The sequence below is a fragment of the Pogoniulus pusillus genome, chromosome 4, assembly GCF_015220805.1.
Source record: "Pogoniulus pusillus isolate bPogPus1 chromosome 4, bPogPus1.pri, whole genome shotgun sequence".
In the NCBI taxonomy this organism is placed as follows: Eukaryota; Metazoa; Chordata; class Aves; order Piciformes; family Lybiidae; genus Pogoniulus; species Pogoniulus pusillus.
Window position 1 is genome coordinate 38867718 of NC_087267.1, and position 14848 is coordinate 38882565.

The 14848-nt window shown below is 43.6% G+C and overlaps 1 protein-coding gene across 1 annotated transcript; it reads left to right on the forward strand.

Annotated features, from left to right (window-relative positions):
* Positions 1 to 1573: 1573 nt before the first annotated feature.
* On the forward strand, positions 1574 to 14077 carry DCLRE1C (DNA cross-link repair 1C). Its single transcript, XM_064142598.1, has 14 exons — positions 1574 to 1695; positions 1789 to 1840; positions 2737 to 2821; positions 5117 to 5176; positions 5259 to 5314; positions 5964 to 6065; positions 6310 to 6382; positions 6538 to 6678; positions 7932 to 8033; positions 8632 to 8768; positions 8901 to 8955; positions 9968 to 10056; positions 10896 to 10996; positions 11796 to 14077. Exons 1-14 carry the CDS (start codon positions 1587 to 1589, stop codon positions 12749 to 12751), a joined length of 2118 nt encoding a protein of 705 aa, XP_063998668.1. The 5' UTR covers positions 1574 to 1586; the 3' UTR covers positions 12752 to 14077.
* The last annotated feature ends 771 nt before the right edge of the window (positions 14078 to 14848 follow it).

Here is a 14848-nt window from a genome sequence, read left to right on the forward strand (position 1 = left end):
CCCTTAACGATTGCCCTGCAGCCGCTGGAAAACAAGAGGAATACAGACCGCACGAGTCAGCCTGAGTTATTTGGCTTAGCTTAATTTAGTAAGAAACCACTATTAATTAATAGCTGAGGCCTTTCCCAACTTCTGACTTCCAAAATAGTCAGATTATTGATGGTATCCGTGTAGGTTAATTCTCATGCAACCGATTCTGCTTATTAAACTAAATTACTCTTTGTATATATAGTTGTGGGGGCGGGTTTTTGGGAAAATAAAAAATAACTATTTTTGATAAATTCCCAACTCGGCCACATATTAATTCCTGCCCTCCACAACAAGCAGGAACTATGTGTCCTGAACAATCAGCTGCTGGGGGAGGCTTTATGCCAATGGTTGGAGCAGTACTTTGAACCACATGTGGCATGGCTGGTGCCAGCTACCGGAGAGGAGTGTCTGTTTCTTCCCCAGTGCAAGTATACAGGGGTTAAGGATTCATACTCACTAGCAAGCTTTAAGGAGAACCAGCTGGTGAGGAGGGGGGAAAGAAACCTGAGGTCCAGGCCAGGGTATCAAGCAAGCAGAGTAACTATGCTAGTACGCCCCAGAGGACTTGTGAAGAAGTAGGTGCTTCATAGACCACTTAACATAAGTCATCACGTTAAAGACCCATTTAGGGAGCATCAAGCTGGACCTGCAGGCAAACACGGGACCCATGAATCAGGTAAGGGGACCTGAGATCTGTGCATGGGTGCTGGGCAGACAAGAAGCTTGTGCCGACACTCAAGAGATCCACAAATGAGTGTGTGCTTATGAACCGAGACAGTGGTGTGTGCCTGCACTAGAGAGCTTCTACTGCTACTAGCCAAAGAGGAGGAAAAGGCCTTCTCTGTGGTTTTAGCTTACACCTGTACTGCATGTAGGTGGTATCGAAGGCAATGTCTCATCTGTGGCAGCCTGTGAGACCAACCATATCTGTAATACATGCTCAGCTGTGTTATTGATTACGTCTGCAAATGGGAAAGCAGAAGTTGCATCCCTCGGGCCAGATAGAGGCAGCAGCTCCCCTGGCCCAGGAGGTCCTGGGCCAGAGCAGCTGAAGGGGATGGCCGTGCTTCATAGACCACTTAACATAAGTCATCACGTTAAGGACCCATTTAGGGCCCTAGAAGAGTCAGTAAGAGTTTTCCAATGGCTTCCACAGACTTTACACTAGAATATCTGGCATGGCCATGTTTTTCAGGCAGATGCTTAGGCTCCGAGTCACCGCTGCGACCGCGCCCCTACTCTGCTCCTACCGCCACAGCCTCGTCGCCCAGCCCTTCAGATGACCCACCTCAGCGCGACAGATGCAGAATGGAGACTCTCCCCAGGCGACAGCAGCGACAAAGCGTGGCGGCAGCAGCGCCTTTGGCCGCGCCGCTCACACACCAGCCGCCGAGCGCCGTTGCTAGGCAGCTCCTGGCCGTTGTCTCTTTAAGAAGTCTTTCTCGTCTCTCCCGCCGCGATTCTGATAGGCTGTCAGGAGGGGTTCCGCGTCACCATTGGCTGAAGGGCCGGGGAGGCGGGGCTACATCGGCGGAAGCGGAGCGCCGCTGGTCGCCATGAGCCGGTTCGGGGGTCGGTTACGCGAGTACCCTGCCGTGTCCATCGACCGCTTCGACCGCCACAACCTGCGCGCCCGCGCCTACTTCCTCTCGCACTGCCACAAGGGTGAGCCCCGTCCGTCTCCATAGCGCCGCCTTCACCCTCTCCTCTGTGTCTGTCGGTGTCCCCCCGAGCGACGGTCCTGTCCTCTCTCCGTAGATCACATGAAGGGGCTGCGGGCGCCCGCCCTGAAGAGGAGGCTGGAGGGCAGGTAGGGGCTGGCGGCGGGGCGGCTTGAGTGGGTCTGCCTCGCCCTGCTGCGCTGCGGACTGCCTCGGCATTGCCTGGCCTCAGACGCTGCGAGCCTGGCATGGCCTGGCCTGCGCCGCAGTACGCGGGGCCAGGAGCCCGGCGGAGGAAGTGTCTGGTTGAAAACAAAGCGTGAGCGAGGTAGACATTGGTGGGTATAGAAAGGGGCAAAGATCTGCGTGCGTGTGACCGCATACGGCACACTTCGTGTCTGCGCAAAACCGCACAGGCATGGGCACACACAGGTGTGCCTTTGGGGTTTCTGTGTTGAAAAAGAGTCCATTCAGCAAAGTGGAGCGACTCGTCTTGATCCCACTTTAGTGTGGCAATGTTACTGGAACAGGATGGCCAGAGAGACTGCGGAGTGTCCGGGTCTGGAGGCACCCGGCACCCACCTGAATATTTTCCTATGTAGCTGGATGTTAGGAGGAAGTTCTTCCCAGAGAGAGTGATTTGCCATTGGAATGGGCTGCCCAGGGAGGTGGTGGAGGCACCGTCCCTGGAGGTGTTCAAGAAAAGCCTGGATGAGGCACTTAGTGCCATGGTCTAGTTGACTGGATAGGGCTGGGTGCTAGGTTGGACTGGATGATCTTGGAGGTCTCTTCCAACCTGGTTGATTCTGTGATTCTATGATACTCTAGATGATCCTCCTCTAGCAGGGGAGTTGGACTAGATGATCTTCAGAGGTCCCTGAGACCAAACAGATCCTGCAGGCTTACTGCTGTGCAGATCTCTAAGTCAGAGAGGAGCCTGAGGACATGTTTTCATGTGCCAGGTGCTGATGTGTCCTTACATTGTTCTCGTTCTCTGCTTCAAAAAAAAACCCACCACTCATCTGTGTTTTCTGTCTGTTTACAGTTTGAAAGTGAAATTGTACTGCTCACCAGTAACTAAGGAATTGCTGTTGACTAACTGGAAGTACAAATTTTGGGAGAATCACATTGTGAGTGTTTTGGTTTTCTTTTAAAGCTTAATACTTTCCAAGGAGTGCTTTTAGGAAAGGGGAGGCTTCCATTCCTCAGAAACGTTTAAATGTTGGTGCTGTTACAGTGTTTTGGGGGTGAAGTACTTGCATCAGTATACTTTTCCTTGCTGGTTGCTTTGTGGGATTGGTTTATTGTTGTTTGCTGTTTAATCTGCCTTTTCCTTCCAAAAAATGTGTGCTTTTATTTCAACTTCAGCTGAAAATGCCCTTTCTGTGTAGGTCGACCGTTTGTGTTGCTCTTTCATTTTCTTACTTTGCTCATCTCTCTTTACACCTGTTACTTTCTCCTTTGCATCACTTAAAGTCTTGTGTGGCTTGGGGTATTCTTTTAGTTACTTTATTTTCTTTTTTGCTTTTTGGGAAATGGGCACTCTTTAACATGACAATGTTTTAGTGGCATGTTTAGCTCCAAACAGTGGAAATCAACTAAACTAAAGAACTTAGTTTAGTTGATTTCCACTGTTTGGAGCTAAACTTCAAGTGATCAGTGGTCATGCATGGCTGTGACTTGTAGTTATTTCCTTCCTTTTTGCAGATACGGGCTTTGAAATCAAGCATGTCTCTTTCCACATCTTACTGTATGTAGCGACATTATCACTTAGCATAAGGATTTTGCTGAGTCCCTTAAGGACAGGAGTGTCTTCTGGGCGAGTGGAAGGGCTAAGAAGGGTTTCAGGCAAGCTGAAACTTGTTTTTCAAGACTGAGGGGGGGTTTGTTATTGCTCAAAGTTACCTTAAATAGGTTGTAAGTAAGCACTGTATCCAAAAAACCTGCTATGTGTGAGACCTGGAATGTAAGTCTGAGTATGAGAAAAAAGCCAAGTAGGGAACGTTTCTATTCAAGGACTTAGTTTAATTGTGAAGCTGAGGGAGAAAATAAGTGGTTCTATATGAAACCTTAAAAGATTGAATGCTTTGGAGAGTAAGCATGATTCAGGGGGCTGTAAAAAGAGGCTCAGAGCATCCCTTAGGTATGTTTGATGTGTGAAGGAGCGCAGTGGGCACAGGTGGCAGTTTTTCTGAGCCTGCAATTTTTTTGGGTTAACTAAGATAAAATAGAATGTGTTTGTGGTGGCTTTTCTGTTGTTATTGGTTGGGGGGAGGGATGTGGTGGTGAGGTGGCATTTTTAAGCTTATATCAATTTGTTTCCAGTATCCCTTGAGTTTAACCTAGAAGATGGGATCTCTTGAAGGGTATGAGCAGTAAAAGGAAGTAGGCAGTACTGGTCCTGACATTCCTGCTTGAGAAAATCTTAATGTAGGAATTGATGCCAGAGGTACCCATGGTACACTCTGAGATGAAGCACAATTAACACAAATCAATAACAGCTTTTCCTAGTGGCTTGCATTCTCTAGTATAATACACATTTTGACACATTTATCTGTATTTTGGGGCAAGCTCTGAGTGATTGGCGTTGTGGTGTCTGGTGGAGAAGCCAAATGTTACCACCTTTGTGTGAGTACCAACTGAATGGATCTTGTGGGGCTGCCTAGAAATTAGGTGATCTGTGATGTGGTGTCTCATGAATCCATCTAACCCACTGAAACTCAAAGTACTGAGGACAGCCCATCTGAGAGAAGCAAGAGGTTATAGCTAAGAAGGGTAATCACAGGCGACTTCCTTTTCACTTTGGCTTTTTTGAGTGGCAGAACAACTATTTTGTCTGAAACAAAGGGGAAAGACCCAGGAGAATGGTAGAGAAGCCTTCATAGTATTAACCAGTCAGACAGCCACAGAGCATGTGTATTGCAGGGATCTTCAGTAGTGGATATGACAGAACAGATTAATTGCAGTCTATATGTTAATCACCTCTGCACAAATGCATAAATATTTGCTGGTTGTGATTTGTGGCCTCTGCTTCTGATAATATGGAACAGCAAGGGGAAGGACTGCAGTAGAGAGACCTGTGCTAGCAAGATCCACTGGGGTGCTCAGGGACTGGGCTTTGCCATCATACACAAATAAAGTACACCATGCAAGCAGGGAGACCAAACCTGTGGCAAACATATTCTCCCCTTTTTAGCATGCACACCTTGATTGAAATATCTCCATTTATTTTCAGACAAGTTTTAGGAAAGTTTTGTTTTCCACTGGAAATGGAAACTCCTGACTTGCTGTGGGAAAATGAGCCTAACTTAACAGACAGTGTTTGCCTCAGTGGGTGCTAAAGATGTCTACATAATGAACATTTAGCCATGAGCATGAAACAATGTTCAGTAAATCCTGTGATGCATTTATTCGTTTTGTAACAGGTTGCACTAGAAGTTGAAACTCCAACTCAGATTTCTTTAGCAGATGAAACATCCCGTGAGGTAAGTTACAGGGGGGAAAAAAAGGGACAGTACTGGTAATACTCACTGAAGTGTGAAAATAATGCTAAGCCATCTCTTCCAGAAAGAAGATATAGAGGTGACACTTCTACCAGCTGGTCACTGTCCAGGATCAGTCATGTATGTCCCTTTTAATACTCTAAATTTCTGCACTGGGAAATCTGTCCTGTTGAGCTCTCCCTAAGTACTGCTTTTTGTTTGGTGGAAGGTTGGTTTCTTTGTTCGTTTTTAACTAGAAAAACCTAGTAGTGAACTTTAAATATTTACTTGGAGATAATCCTCTTGTGACAGGATCCACCAGCTTTGGTCAAGGTTGGAACAGCACTATAATACCTGAGATCTGTCCAGACAGAACTTGTTACCTTGGTGGAGCAGATTAGTTTTCTCCATGCCTATGAACAACAATTTTCTTGATTTAAACTGTACTTAAAAATGACATACAAACCCTGTGATTAAAAATAATGTCACACTTAAGGAATGAAGGATTTAAAAAGAAAGTGCCTCACTTCCTGGTATGAATGCCAAAAAGATTCCTTTGGCTGCAGCTGGGCTACCTCTCACAGGGAGGTTTTCCTCTTCAGCTCCACCCAGCCTAAGTTATTTCCCAGACATACTGAGTCTGAATACTGGGTTTATCTGAAATCACTCTAGGACCAGACAGCTGAGTGTTTCTATCACACCATGCAACAGTCAGGTAGCCTGCCCTGAGCAGGGCAATAAATGGACATGTTTGTATTGTTGAGTTTGATGGAAATGTTTCTGTTTGTAGGTTTTTGTTTGAAGGTGAAAATGGCACTGTGCTCTATACGGGGGATTTCAGGCTTGCAAAAGGTGAAGCAGCCAGAATGGAGCTTTTGCATTCAGGGTCCAGGTGAGACTTCAGTTATTCACGGGGTTTAGAAAGATTAAAGGATCATACAAGCATGGGCAATTCAGGAGCAATGTACTCTTTCCCCTCACTTTTAAAATTTTGAATTAAATGTGTCTGGAGTCAGGCAATGCTGCAGTTATGAGCCCCTCTTTGTAAGAAAGAAGAAGAGTTGCCTCCTTTTGAAGAGAGGAAGTGGTGTAGAGTCATGCAGTCAATACTCAGATACTGTGTTTCTTCCTTTCAGAGTAAAAGACATCCAGAGTGTGTATTTGGACACCACTTTTTGTGATCCCAAATTTTATCATATACCAAGCAGGGTAAGTCTAAGATGTGAGAAGAAAGGTCGTTAAAGCTGCTCATTAATGAGCTACCTCTTTGTTAGGTTAGTCTTGTGAGGCATTTTGCATTACCAAATGATAGCACTTTGGAAGCATCTTCAAAGATGTTTCACAAAGTTTTCTGAACTTTTCAGGAGGAATGTTTAAAGGGGATCTTGGAGCTGGTGCGAAGCTGGACCTCACTGTCTCGCTATCACGTTGTGTGGCTGAACTGCAAAGCTGCTTATGGATATGAATATTTATTCATAAACCTCAGTGAGGAGCTTGGAATTAAGGTAATGGTTCTGCAGTTGTTGCTTTAGAATAGATCCATGGGAATGATTGTGACCAGTCACCAAGCTGGAAGTGGGTGTTGAGAGGACTGCTGTATGTGAAGGATGTGCCTGCTTTCGTTAAGCTCAGTTAAAAAGCCATGTTTGTGCTCAAAATTACTTTGCTAGATTTGATTCTGGAGCATCTGAGCTCTCCAGGGAGAAGTTTAACCCCCACTTTTCAAGCTCCCTTTTATCCTGCAAATGATAAAAGCCTCATTTACATATGACATTATTACTTACCAGATACATTCTGACTTTCTTTGATGATTATTTATCGCTCTTACTAACGGGGTGCTAAGTACCAGATCTCAAACACAGTGTTCAGATGATTGTTAAAATATTTTTTCCTGTCTGTTTGCCTCCCTTCAGCAAGCATGTGTTGTTGGAGTGAGAATAAAACATTATGAAAATATTTTATTGCTGTCCTTGTTAGGGTAGCTACAACTAACTACTACAGCTTGCGTCACTCTATAGTGATAATGGGACTGATCCAGAAGAGGAGGCTCCGAGGTGGCCTTATTGTGGCCTTCCAGTATCTGAAGGGGGTCTACAAAAAAGCTGGGGAGGGACTTTTTAGGCTCTCAGGGAGTGACAGAACTAGTGGGAATGGAGCAAAGCTGGAGGTGGGGAGATTCAGACTGGACATGAGGAGGAAGTTGTTCACAATGAGGGTGGTGAGAGCCTGGACTGGGTTGCCCAGGGAGGTGGTTGAGGCGCCATCCCTGGAGGTGTTTAAGGCCAGGCTGGATGGGGCTCTGGGCAGCCTGATGTAGGGTAGGCTGTCCCTGCCCATGGCAGGGGGGTTGTAACTAAATGATCCTTGTGGTCCCTTCCAACCCTGACTGATTCTATGACTCTATTCTATGATCCCAAATAAGGCACTCGAGCTAGGTCCTATTAGTATTAGGTACTTAAGAGAAGGCTGGATGAGGCTCTTAGTGCCGTGGTTTAGTTAATTAGAAGGGTTCGGTGATAGGTTGGACTCGATGATCCTAGAGGTATTTTCCAACCTGGCTCATTCTGTGCTTCTTCATCCTGGGATTTATGCCGTGCTTGTTCTAGATGACCAAGTTACTTTTGGCTGACGTTATTAGTGGGTAGTGTTTAAATGCCTACTGGCATTTGTTGAGAGCAGAACAATATCTGTATAATTGCTCCAGCTGCAGGCTGGCAACACATTGACCTAATTAAGAGTAAACTCTGCCTTTCTCTAGGTGCACGTGAACAAACTCGGTATGTTCAGAAACATGCCAGAAATCCTCTACCATGTCACTACAGATCGGCACACTCAAATTCATGCCTGTCGACATCCTCGGGTGGGTATCACTTTGCAAAGCCTCTGCAAACTTTGCTGTGAAAAATTTGCTATAGGTCCTAAGGTTTTGGCCCAGTTGTGCTAATGAAGACTTGGGCTAAATGATGTCTTTAAAGAAGAGGGAGAGTTACTAGTTTGTGGGTTGAATTTTTTAATACTAAATAAAAAGGGAAAAAAATATTAGCTGATGTTCAAAATAGTTTCTTTGAAGCTTGAAAAAAAAGTTGGGTTTTTTTAATATAATAAGCATCAGATTAGATCAGTCAGGTATTGACAATCTGAATCTATCAAAAGTGCCACAGATGATGCCACCTGCAGCTGTGTACTGTTCTTGGGAGTGTATAGCCTTCCATTTCCAGGATGTCTGTCAAGCTGAAGGCTCTAGCTTGGAGGACTGCAGGTGGAACTGAAGACACACACTGGGGCATTGGTTTCTGTGATCGATTTGCTTTGTCAGCTGTACTGTGAAATCCAGATGCAACAATAAAGTGTTTCAGAGGAGTTGGAAGTGCGCTGATGGTCTGAGTAGATACTGTGTTACTCAATTTCTAGGGGAAAAAAGGTCAAGATTGCACTTAATTCTGTAATGCATTTGACAGGATGACGACTGCGTTCGAGGGAACAGGCTGCCCTGTGGGATAACTTGCCAAAATGGAACTCCCTTGCATGTAATCACTATCAAGCCCTCCACAATGTGGTTTGGGGAAAGGATCAAGAAGACCAGTGTAATAGTGAGGTGAGTGTTTGAGCCATGCAGAAACCTGTTGATTCAGGTGTGTTTCTTTCCCTGAATCTCAAAATGGACTTTTTAAGTCTGACTGAGGATGGCAAGCACTTACCTAATGCTTGTGCTTCCCCTCTTTTTCAGGACTGGAGAGAGTACATACAGAGCTTGTTTCTCTTTCCACTCATCATACAGTGAGGTTTGTATACTTGCAGTGCTCAGTATAGAAGAGTTTTGATTATTTTGGAGTCGATGTCACCAAAAAAAAAATCTTTTCAGTAATGAGAGGAAGTTCTGGATGCTGAAGACAGAGATTTGTTTTAGTATAGCTGCTGCAGAGCATGTGAAAGTAGGGCAGCTGTTACACCCATGTGTTTTTTGTTTTCAACGTATAGGTCCCTGCTGTCTTTCCAGTTTTGGATTACTGTGCAGCTCTGAAATGCTCAAAGCTTGGAATTTTGGGTTCCAATACACTGTCATTGCTGTGACTCAGTTTGCAGCGTGTTTGCCTTCTGTTCACTACCCACACATTTAAACTGAGTTTTCTCGCATAGTACCTGCCACTGTTAATTCTTTTTCTGTGTGAAAAGACTAAAACAGAATTGATCATGGCTGCATTCCCTCCAGAATCACTTTCATTTAGCATGACCCCATCTATATCTTAAAATGCTTCTCTCTCCTAAGAAACTGACCTGAAACTGAATCAGTATTAACAATTAACCAGTTACAAAGCCTTGCACATATGAAACAGAGACAGTTCAGCACTCTTGGAAGAAGACATTTTTAAGATCTTGGTTGATTTGCTCCACCACATAGGATTATTTTGAATGGAAGCACTGCCATAACACATATAGCATGGCAGCTTTGCTGGCAGAATATGAGAGGCAATGCATCCTAACAGATTTGCACCTCCACATGCAAAAATAGGTGAGTCCTCCAGCTCTGTATAGGCAGGAGTGCAGTCTGCAGCCCTCCAAGTGTTTTCTGTGCTCAGCACTGACATGGAGTGGTCCAGACCTGACGTGATTCTTTGTGAAAATTACTGTCTGGACAGCATCTAGGAGACAACAGAGTGAGGCTTGGAGAAAGTGATGTTTTGTCACAGTGGAGTAGCAGTTGTTGTGAACGTGCTTTAATCAGTGCTGCCATTAAGTGAAATTATTCGGTGTTGGTGTAACTTGTTAAACTGTTTTTTCTTTTCTTCTATTCAGATTAAGGATTTCCTGAGCTATATCTGTCCTGTGAATGTCTATCCCAACGTACTGCCAGTGGGTGGGACAGAAGACACAGTGATGGAAATGTAAGTGACCACTGGCTGCTGAATGGAGATGACCTATGTCTGTTCTTGTAAGAACAACTCTCCTCCCAAATCCCAGCTTCTCGAGCAGGCTGCTGCCCTTTGCTTTACTTGCCTGATAATTCAGATTTACCTTTTCTGCTTCTATATCCAGTCCTGCAGACCTCAGCTTCCTGAAGAACATAGTTTTACCTTGTGCTGAGTCTGTATTCCACGAGCTACTTTTGTCTACACGTAGAAGCTTTGCTGTTGTTAAACTCGTGTTTGTGTGGAATGTGAATACACATCTATCTCACTTAATTCTATGACCTATTTCCGTTTGTCATTGCTACTTCTCAGAATATTCTTTTACAGAGGATTTTGTTAGGACTTTAACTCCTACCCTCTGTACAGCATCACAGAGGCCTGCTCTTGCCTTGCTACAGATGTTGACAGCTTAGAGCTTTTATGGAGCAGAAGTGGTGTCACTCAGCCTGAACTTGTTTCTTTTTGTTCCTTCTGCTTTTTTTCCTTAAGAAAGGAGATACTTTACAACTATTGAATAAAACTGCAGTCAGCTTTTGAACCTGTTATCTTGTCTTCTCCAGGCAAGGTACTTTCCAAATGGTGTACACAAATTAAGGTGAATATATAGAAATGACAGATTTCTACTTCTAAGCTACCTAAGCTCACCAATGAATTAAGAACTTGCTCTAGCTGTTGCTGCCTTTGCTTTGATACATTTGCTGCACTGCCTGTGAAAGGCATGAAGCTGTGTACCTAGACCAAGCTAAGAGATTTATTCTTGCTCCTGAAAGAAGTTTTAAGTTGTAAATATGAACCATTTTTCTCATTCATCTCAGATTGAAGCCCTTATGCAGGTCATACAGGAGAAACATGGAACCCAGGTACAAACCCCTAGGAATGCTGAAGAGAGTCCATAACAGAGACTTATCTGATACAGGTAAAGGTTCCACTGGTGCTACTGTGCCTTAAAAGTCCAAGACTAAGAAGAGGTGCCAAAAGCCATAGTGTTCATCACTGTTCAAAGCAATAGTTAGAAAAGAGAGAAATAAATTAACTTGGGTTTTAGGAGGATAAGAGAGCACTAATTGTGTGAAAGCACATTTGTTTGCAATCTTAAAACACACTTAATGCTCAGCAGCTGGCAAGTTCCTGGCAGAGTTCCATCCCACAACCCTACCCCATCCCTAGAAGAGGGTGTTCTAACTTCTCGTGTATCCCTTGCTGTGTTGTGGAGGACAGGGTGATGTATGAGTGCAATTACTCTTTATTGTCTCACACTGTGGGCTCTTTAGTGCCTCATGGCTTTTTTTAACACTATGGTAAAGAGGTGCAGTACAGCCTCTAGGAAACCACTTGGCAACTAGAAGACAGCTCTGGGCTTGCAGTGTTGTATAGATATTTCTGAAGCACCAAGTATGAAGGCATTAGGTAGTCCTGGAAAATGTTAGAGGTCTGAATAGATTTGTCTACCAGGGCTACATCTGCTCTTCTGTGGCTTTCATGGAGGATGGCAACTGGCAGCTTTCTTTGTAAGGCACTATGTGAGACAAGATGAACACTGGCAGTAAAGTCCTGCTAAGTCTCCATCTGGGTTGAAATACTTCGTCCTCCCTTTATACTAAATGTTTTTTTAATTAAAACTTTGCTTTCAACAAAATTTTAGGAGAGATGCAAACTTGTCCTAGTGATTTTTTTAGTTTTTAATTATTTCCTGCCTTTTTTTTTTCCCTTGACAGATGAAGATGATCTCTTTGATTCAGAACTAACTCCTGCAAGGCCCAAAATTCCAAAACAGGAGAGAGAAGTGAGCAGACCCTCCAGCATAGTACAATCTGAAAATGCTGAAGTAAACACTGAGAGCACAGAAAGTTCCAAAGCAACAACTTACACCTTGCTCAAGGCAGACTTCATGGACTGTGAAGAATCAAATGATGATGATGATGAAGACGAAGAATTGGAAAAAAGTACAGTTCCATTTCTTTCCCATGAACCAGATGCAACTTGCACGTCAAATTTCAATGGGGCAGCTAATGACCAGCAGCAGTCTAATGCCAGTGTTCCTCGCTGGGATGCTTTTTTCAGGTGTAACAAACTAGAAGAAAGCTCTGAAAGTGAGGACAACTTCCCATCTTCAGCAGATGCTGGTGGTTCCCAGTCACTCTTCAGTGATTCCGATGGAGTAAGTGACTCAACACACATCTCCTCCCAAAACTCTTCTCAGTCAACACACATATCAGAGCAGGGGAGCCAGGGCTGGGACAGCCAGATGGACACGGTGCTCATTACTTCCCAAGAGAGAAATGCTTTGGACTTCGGCAAAGGTGGGAGAAGAACAGTTGCTTCTGTATCTCAGGAGACTGTCAAAGACACTCAACCTGATACCAGTAAGTGGAAGCCACTGGGTCAAAATCACTCATGTGCCTCTGATGTTTTCTGTGACTCGAAGAACAAAGACTGTGAGAAAAACAAAGGAGCTGGCACAGCTGATGATGATGTGTTAGAAATAAGTGACAGCTCCAAGACTCCTGATCTGGAACTGAGGAGAGACTCCCAGAGCTCCTCTGACTTCGAAATTCCCTTAACTCCTGGTGCAGAGGCACCTCAGCCAGATAAACTGCACTCCTTGTATAAGCAGCTAGCAGCAGGTGAAAATATAATGAAGAAAAAGCCTCCTGAAGAGAGGTGGAACTGATTCTACCACAGAGAAATACTGAAGCTGATTATTAACCTCCAACTTAATTTTCTCTTTAGTGCTGATTACTATCTGCAGCTGTGCTAATGAACACAGTTTCTTTTCAGAAATATCTTCCTGTCAGAACTAGGAATTTGCAGCCTGTGCAGCCTTATTGTTCCTTCTGTGAAATACTGACAAGGAAGTATTTCTAGGCAGGAACTGTAAAAACCTTCTATCTCCCAAGGTTCAGTTCTCCAGGACTGTAAGTAGACAAAAACTAAGGACAGGACACTAAATGAAATTTAGTGTTTCTCTTTTTTTATCATGAGCTCTAAGAGTTTGCTTTTATAAATACATGATCTCAGGCTTGAATAAAATACCACAGCTTTAACTGTGGGGAGGAATAGCATACCATCCAGGAACAACTATGCAAACAATGCAACACTTACACTTCTGATTTTTCACTGCAGTTATTGTTAAAAACGACTGCAGAACAGATCAGAAAATTTTAATAATGCTTTTTTAAATCAAATTATTCTTTTCAAGGAGTCTCTCTTTACACTACGTGTAGCCACCTAATTTTAACTCCTGAATGAGGTGCTATGCACCACTGTCTATGCTTTAAATCTATCTTGTTGCAAACAGCTTGTCAGCAGCTCTTCTGTGTTTTGGTCTGTTCTGAATTGGTTTTCAGAACAACTTAAAATCCTGTGGCATGTGGCTTCAGAGCCACCACCAAGTCTACTCTGGATGCAGGCTTGTAGCAAACAGAAGCTAACTTTGTTATCCTGGGCAGGTTGTTTTATTACTCTCTAAGAGCAACAAATGTCACTTCCTCTGCCACATTCTGGTGACTTAGTGAATTCAGACATGCTTAGGTATCCTAAGATAACAGAATCTCCATCTATGTGTGCCATCATAACTAACTCTTTGCCAAAATTCTTAGCTTCTAAAATGGAAATTTACCAAACTCTGACCTAAAACTGCAGTGCCTCAGCAGCAGTCATTAAAAATTTGTGAGGCTTCCTCTGCATATGGTCTTAAGTCTCAAAGACTTAAGCAGACCTTTGGTGTGACTGAATGTGCATTCAGTCTTTCTGCCACCTTTAGCAACCTGTGGTGTTAAACCAGCCAACTTTGGAAACAGCAGCAAGAGGGGAAAAAAAAAGACATATTGCTGTCATCTCTGTGTGGTTTTAAGGATACTCAAATCCATGTATTTCTCCACTGTCACCTAGCATTTGTTACATCACATTTGAAAGCTGCTGTCAGCTTTGGGTTTTTTTTTCAGCAAGGCTGACACTGTTGTAACTACCTCTGTGAATAAAGTCCTAGAGAGCAGAATTTCTTCAGTGTTTCAGAATTTCTTCTTGTTTTTGTAACTGTACTACACCTCTAAGTTAAGGGCAGCGTTTACTGTGTGCAATATACAGGAACCTGGTCTGCTTTAGACAAGTTGACAGTGTAAATATATACCAGTTATAGCTGTAAACTGAATAGGGAACACCCACCTTCCTCATGCTTGCCCCACTACCATCCTTGAAGTGCTAGAAAATTTGGGTGCAGGACAGGGATTTAGAGGTTGCAATCTTAAAGCAAATTCTACTGCTTCAGCTCATTTTGACAGGCTAAAATTACCTTTAAGAATGACAACAACAAGAGAAAAACTAAAATTTATTTTATCAAAATCTATAGGAAGATAGCAATACTAGAGATCACACATTATGAAAAGAAAGTGTTCCTGAGCTTACAAACTGCATATTCTAATGTACACAGTCCTAAAACATACATAGAAATAACCAAAATATTGACTTAACTTTCAGATAAAATAAATAAATGATAGCTTTTCTTAGAGGTGATCTTGGAGCTTTAGTCTTGCTAGCAAAAAAACACCTTAAGCCCAACAAAAAAAGACCAGCTAGAGCACAGATCACAGGTTACCAGTCTCTAAGTGTATATACACCACTGAACTGGCGGCCATGGTGATGCTACCAGACCACAAAGCAAAACAAAGGCAAAAGCTAGGCTGGTTTAGGCTCCTTAAGAAACTGAAATCAGCTTTTTTCTCTTTTTCCACTTTTGCAGTTTTCTTCAAATTCTTAACAGCAGCAAGAG

Excerpts from the sequence above, each read along its gene's own strand:
- DCLRE1C (XM_064142598.1), top strand. The coding sequence starts at position 1,587 with ATGAGCCGGTTCGGGGGTCGGTTACGCGAGTACCCTGCCGTGTCCATC. Across the intron at positions 6,679-7,931 it reads GTGAGGAGCTTGGAATTAAG|GTGCACGTGAACAAACTCGG; the intron begins GTAATGGTTCTG and ends GCCTTTCTCTAG. Across the intron at positions 8,769-8,900 it reads AAGACCAGTGTAATAGTGAG|GACTGGAGAGAGTACATACA; the intron begins GTGAGTGTTTGA and ends CCTCTTTTTCAG.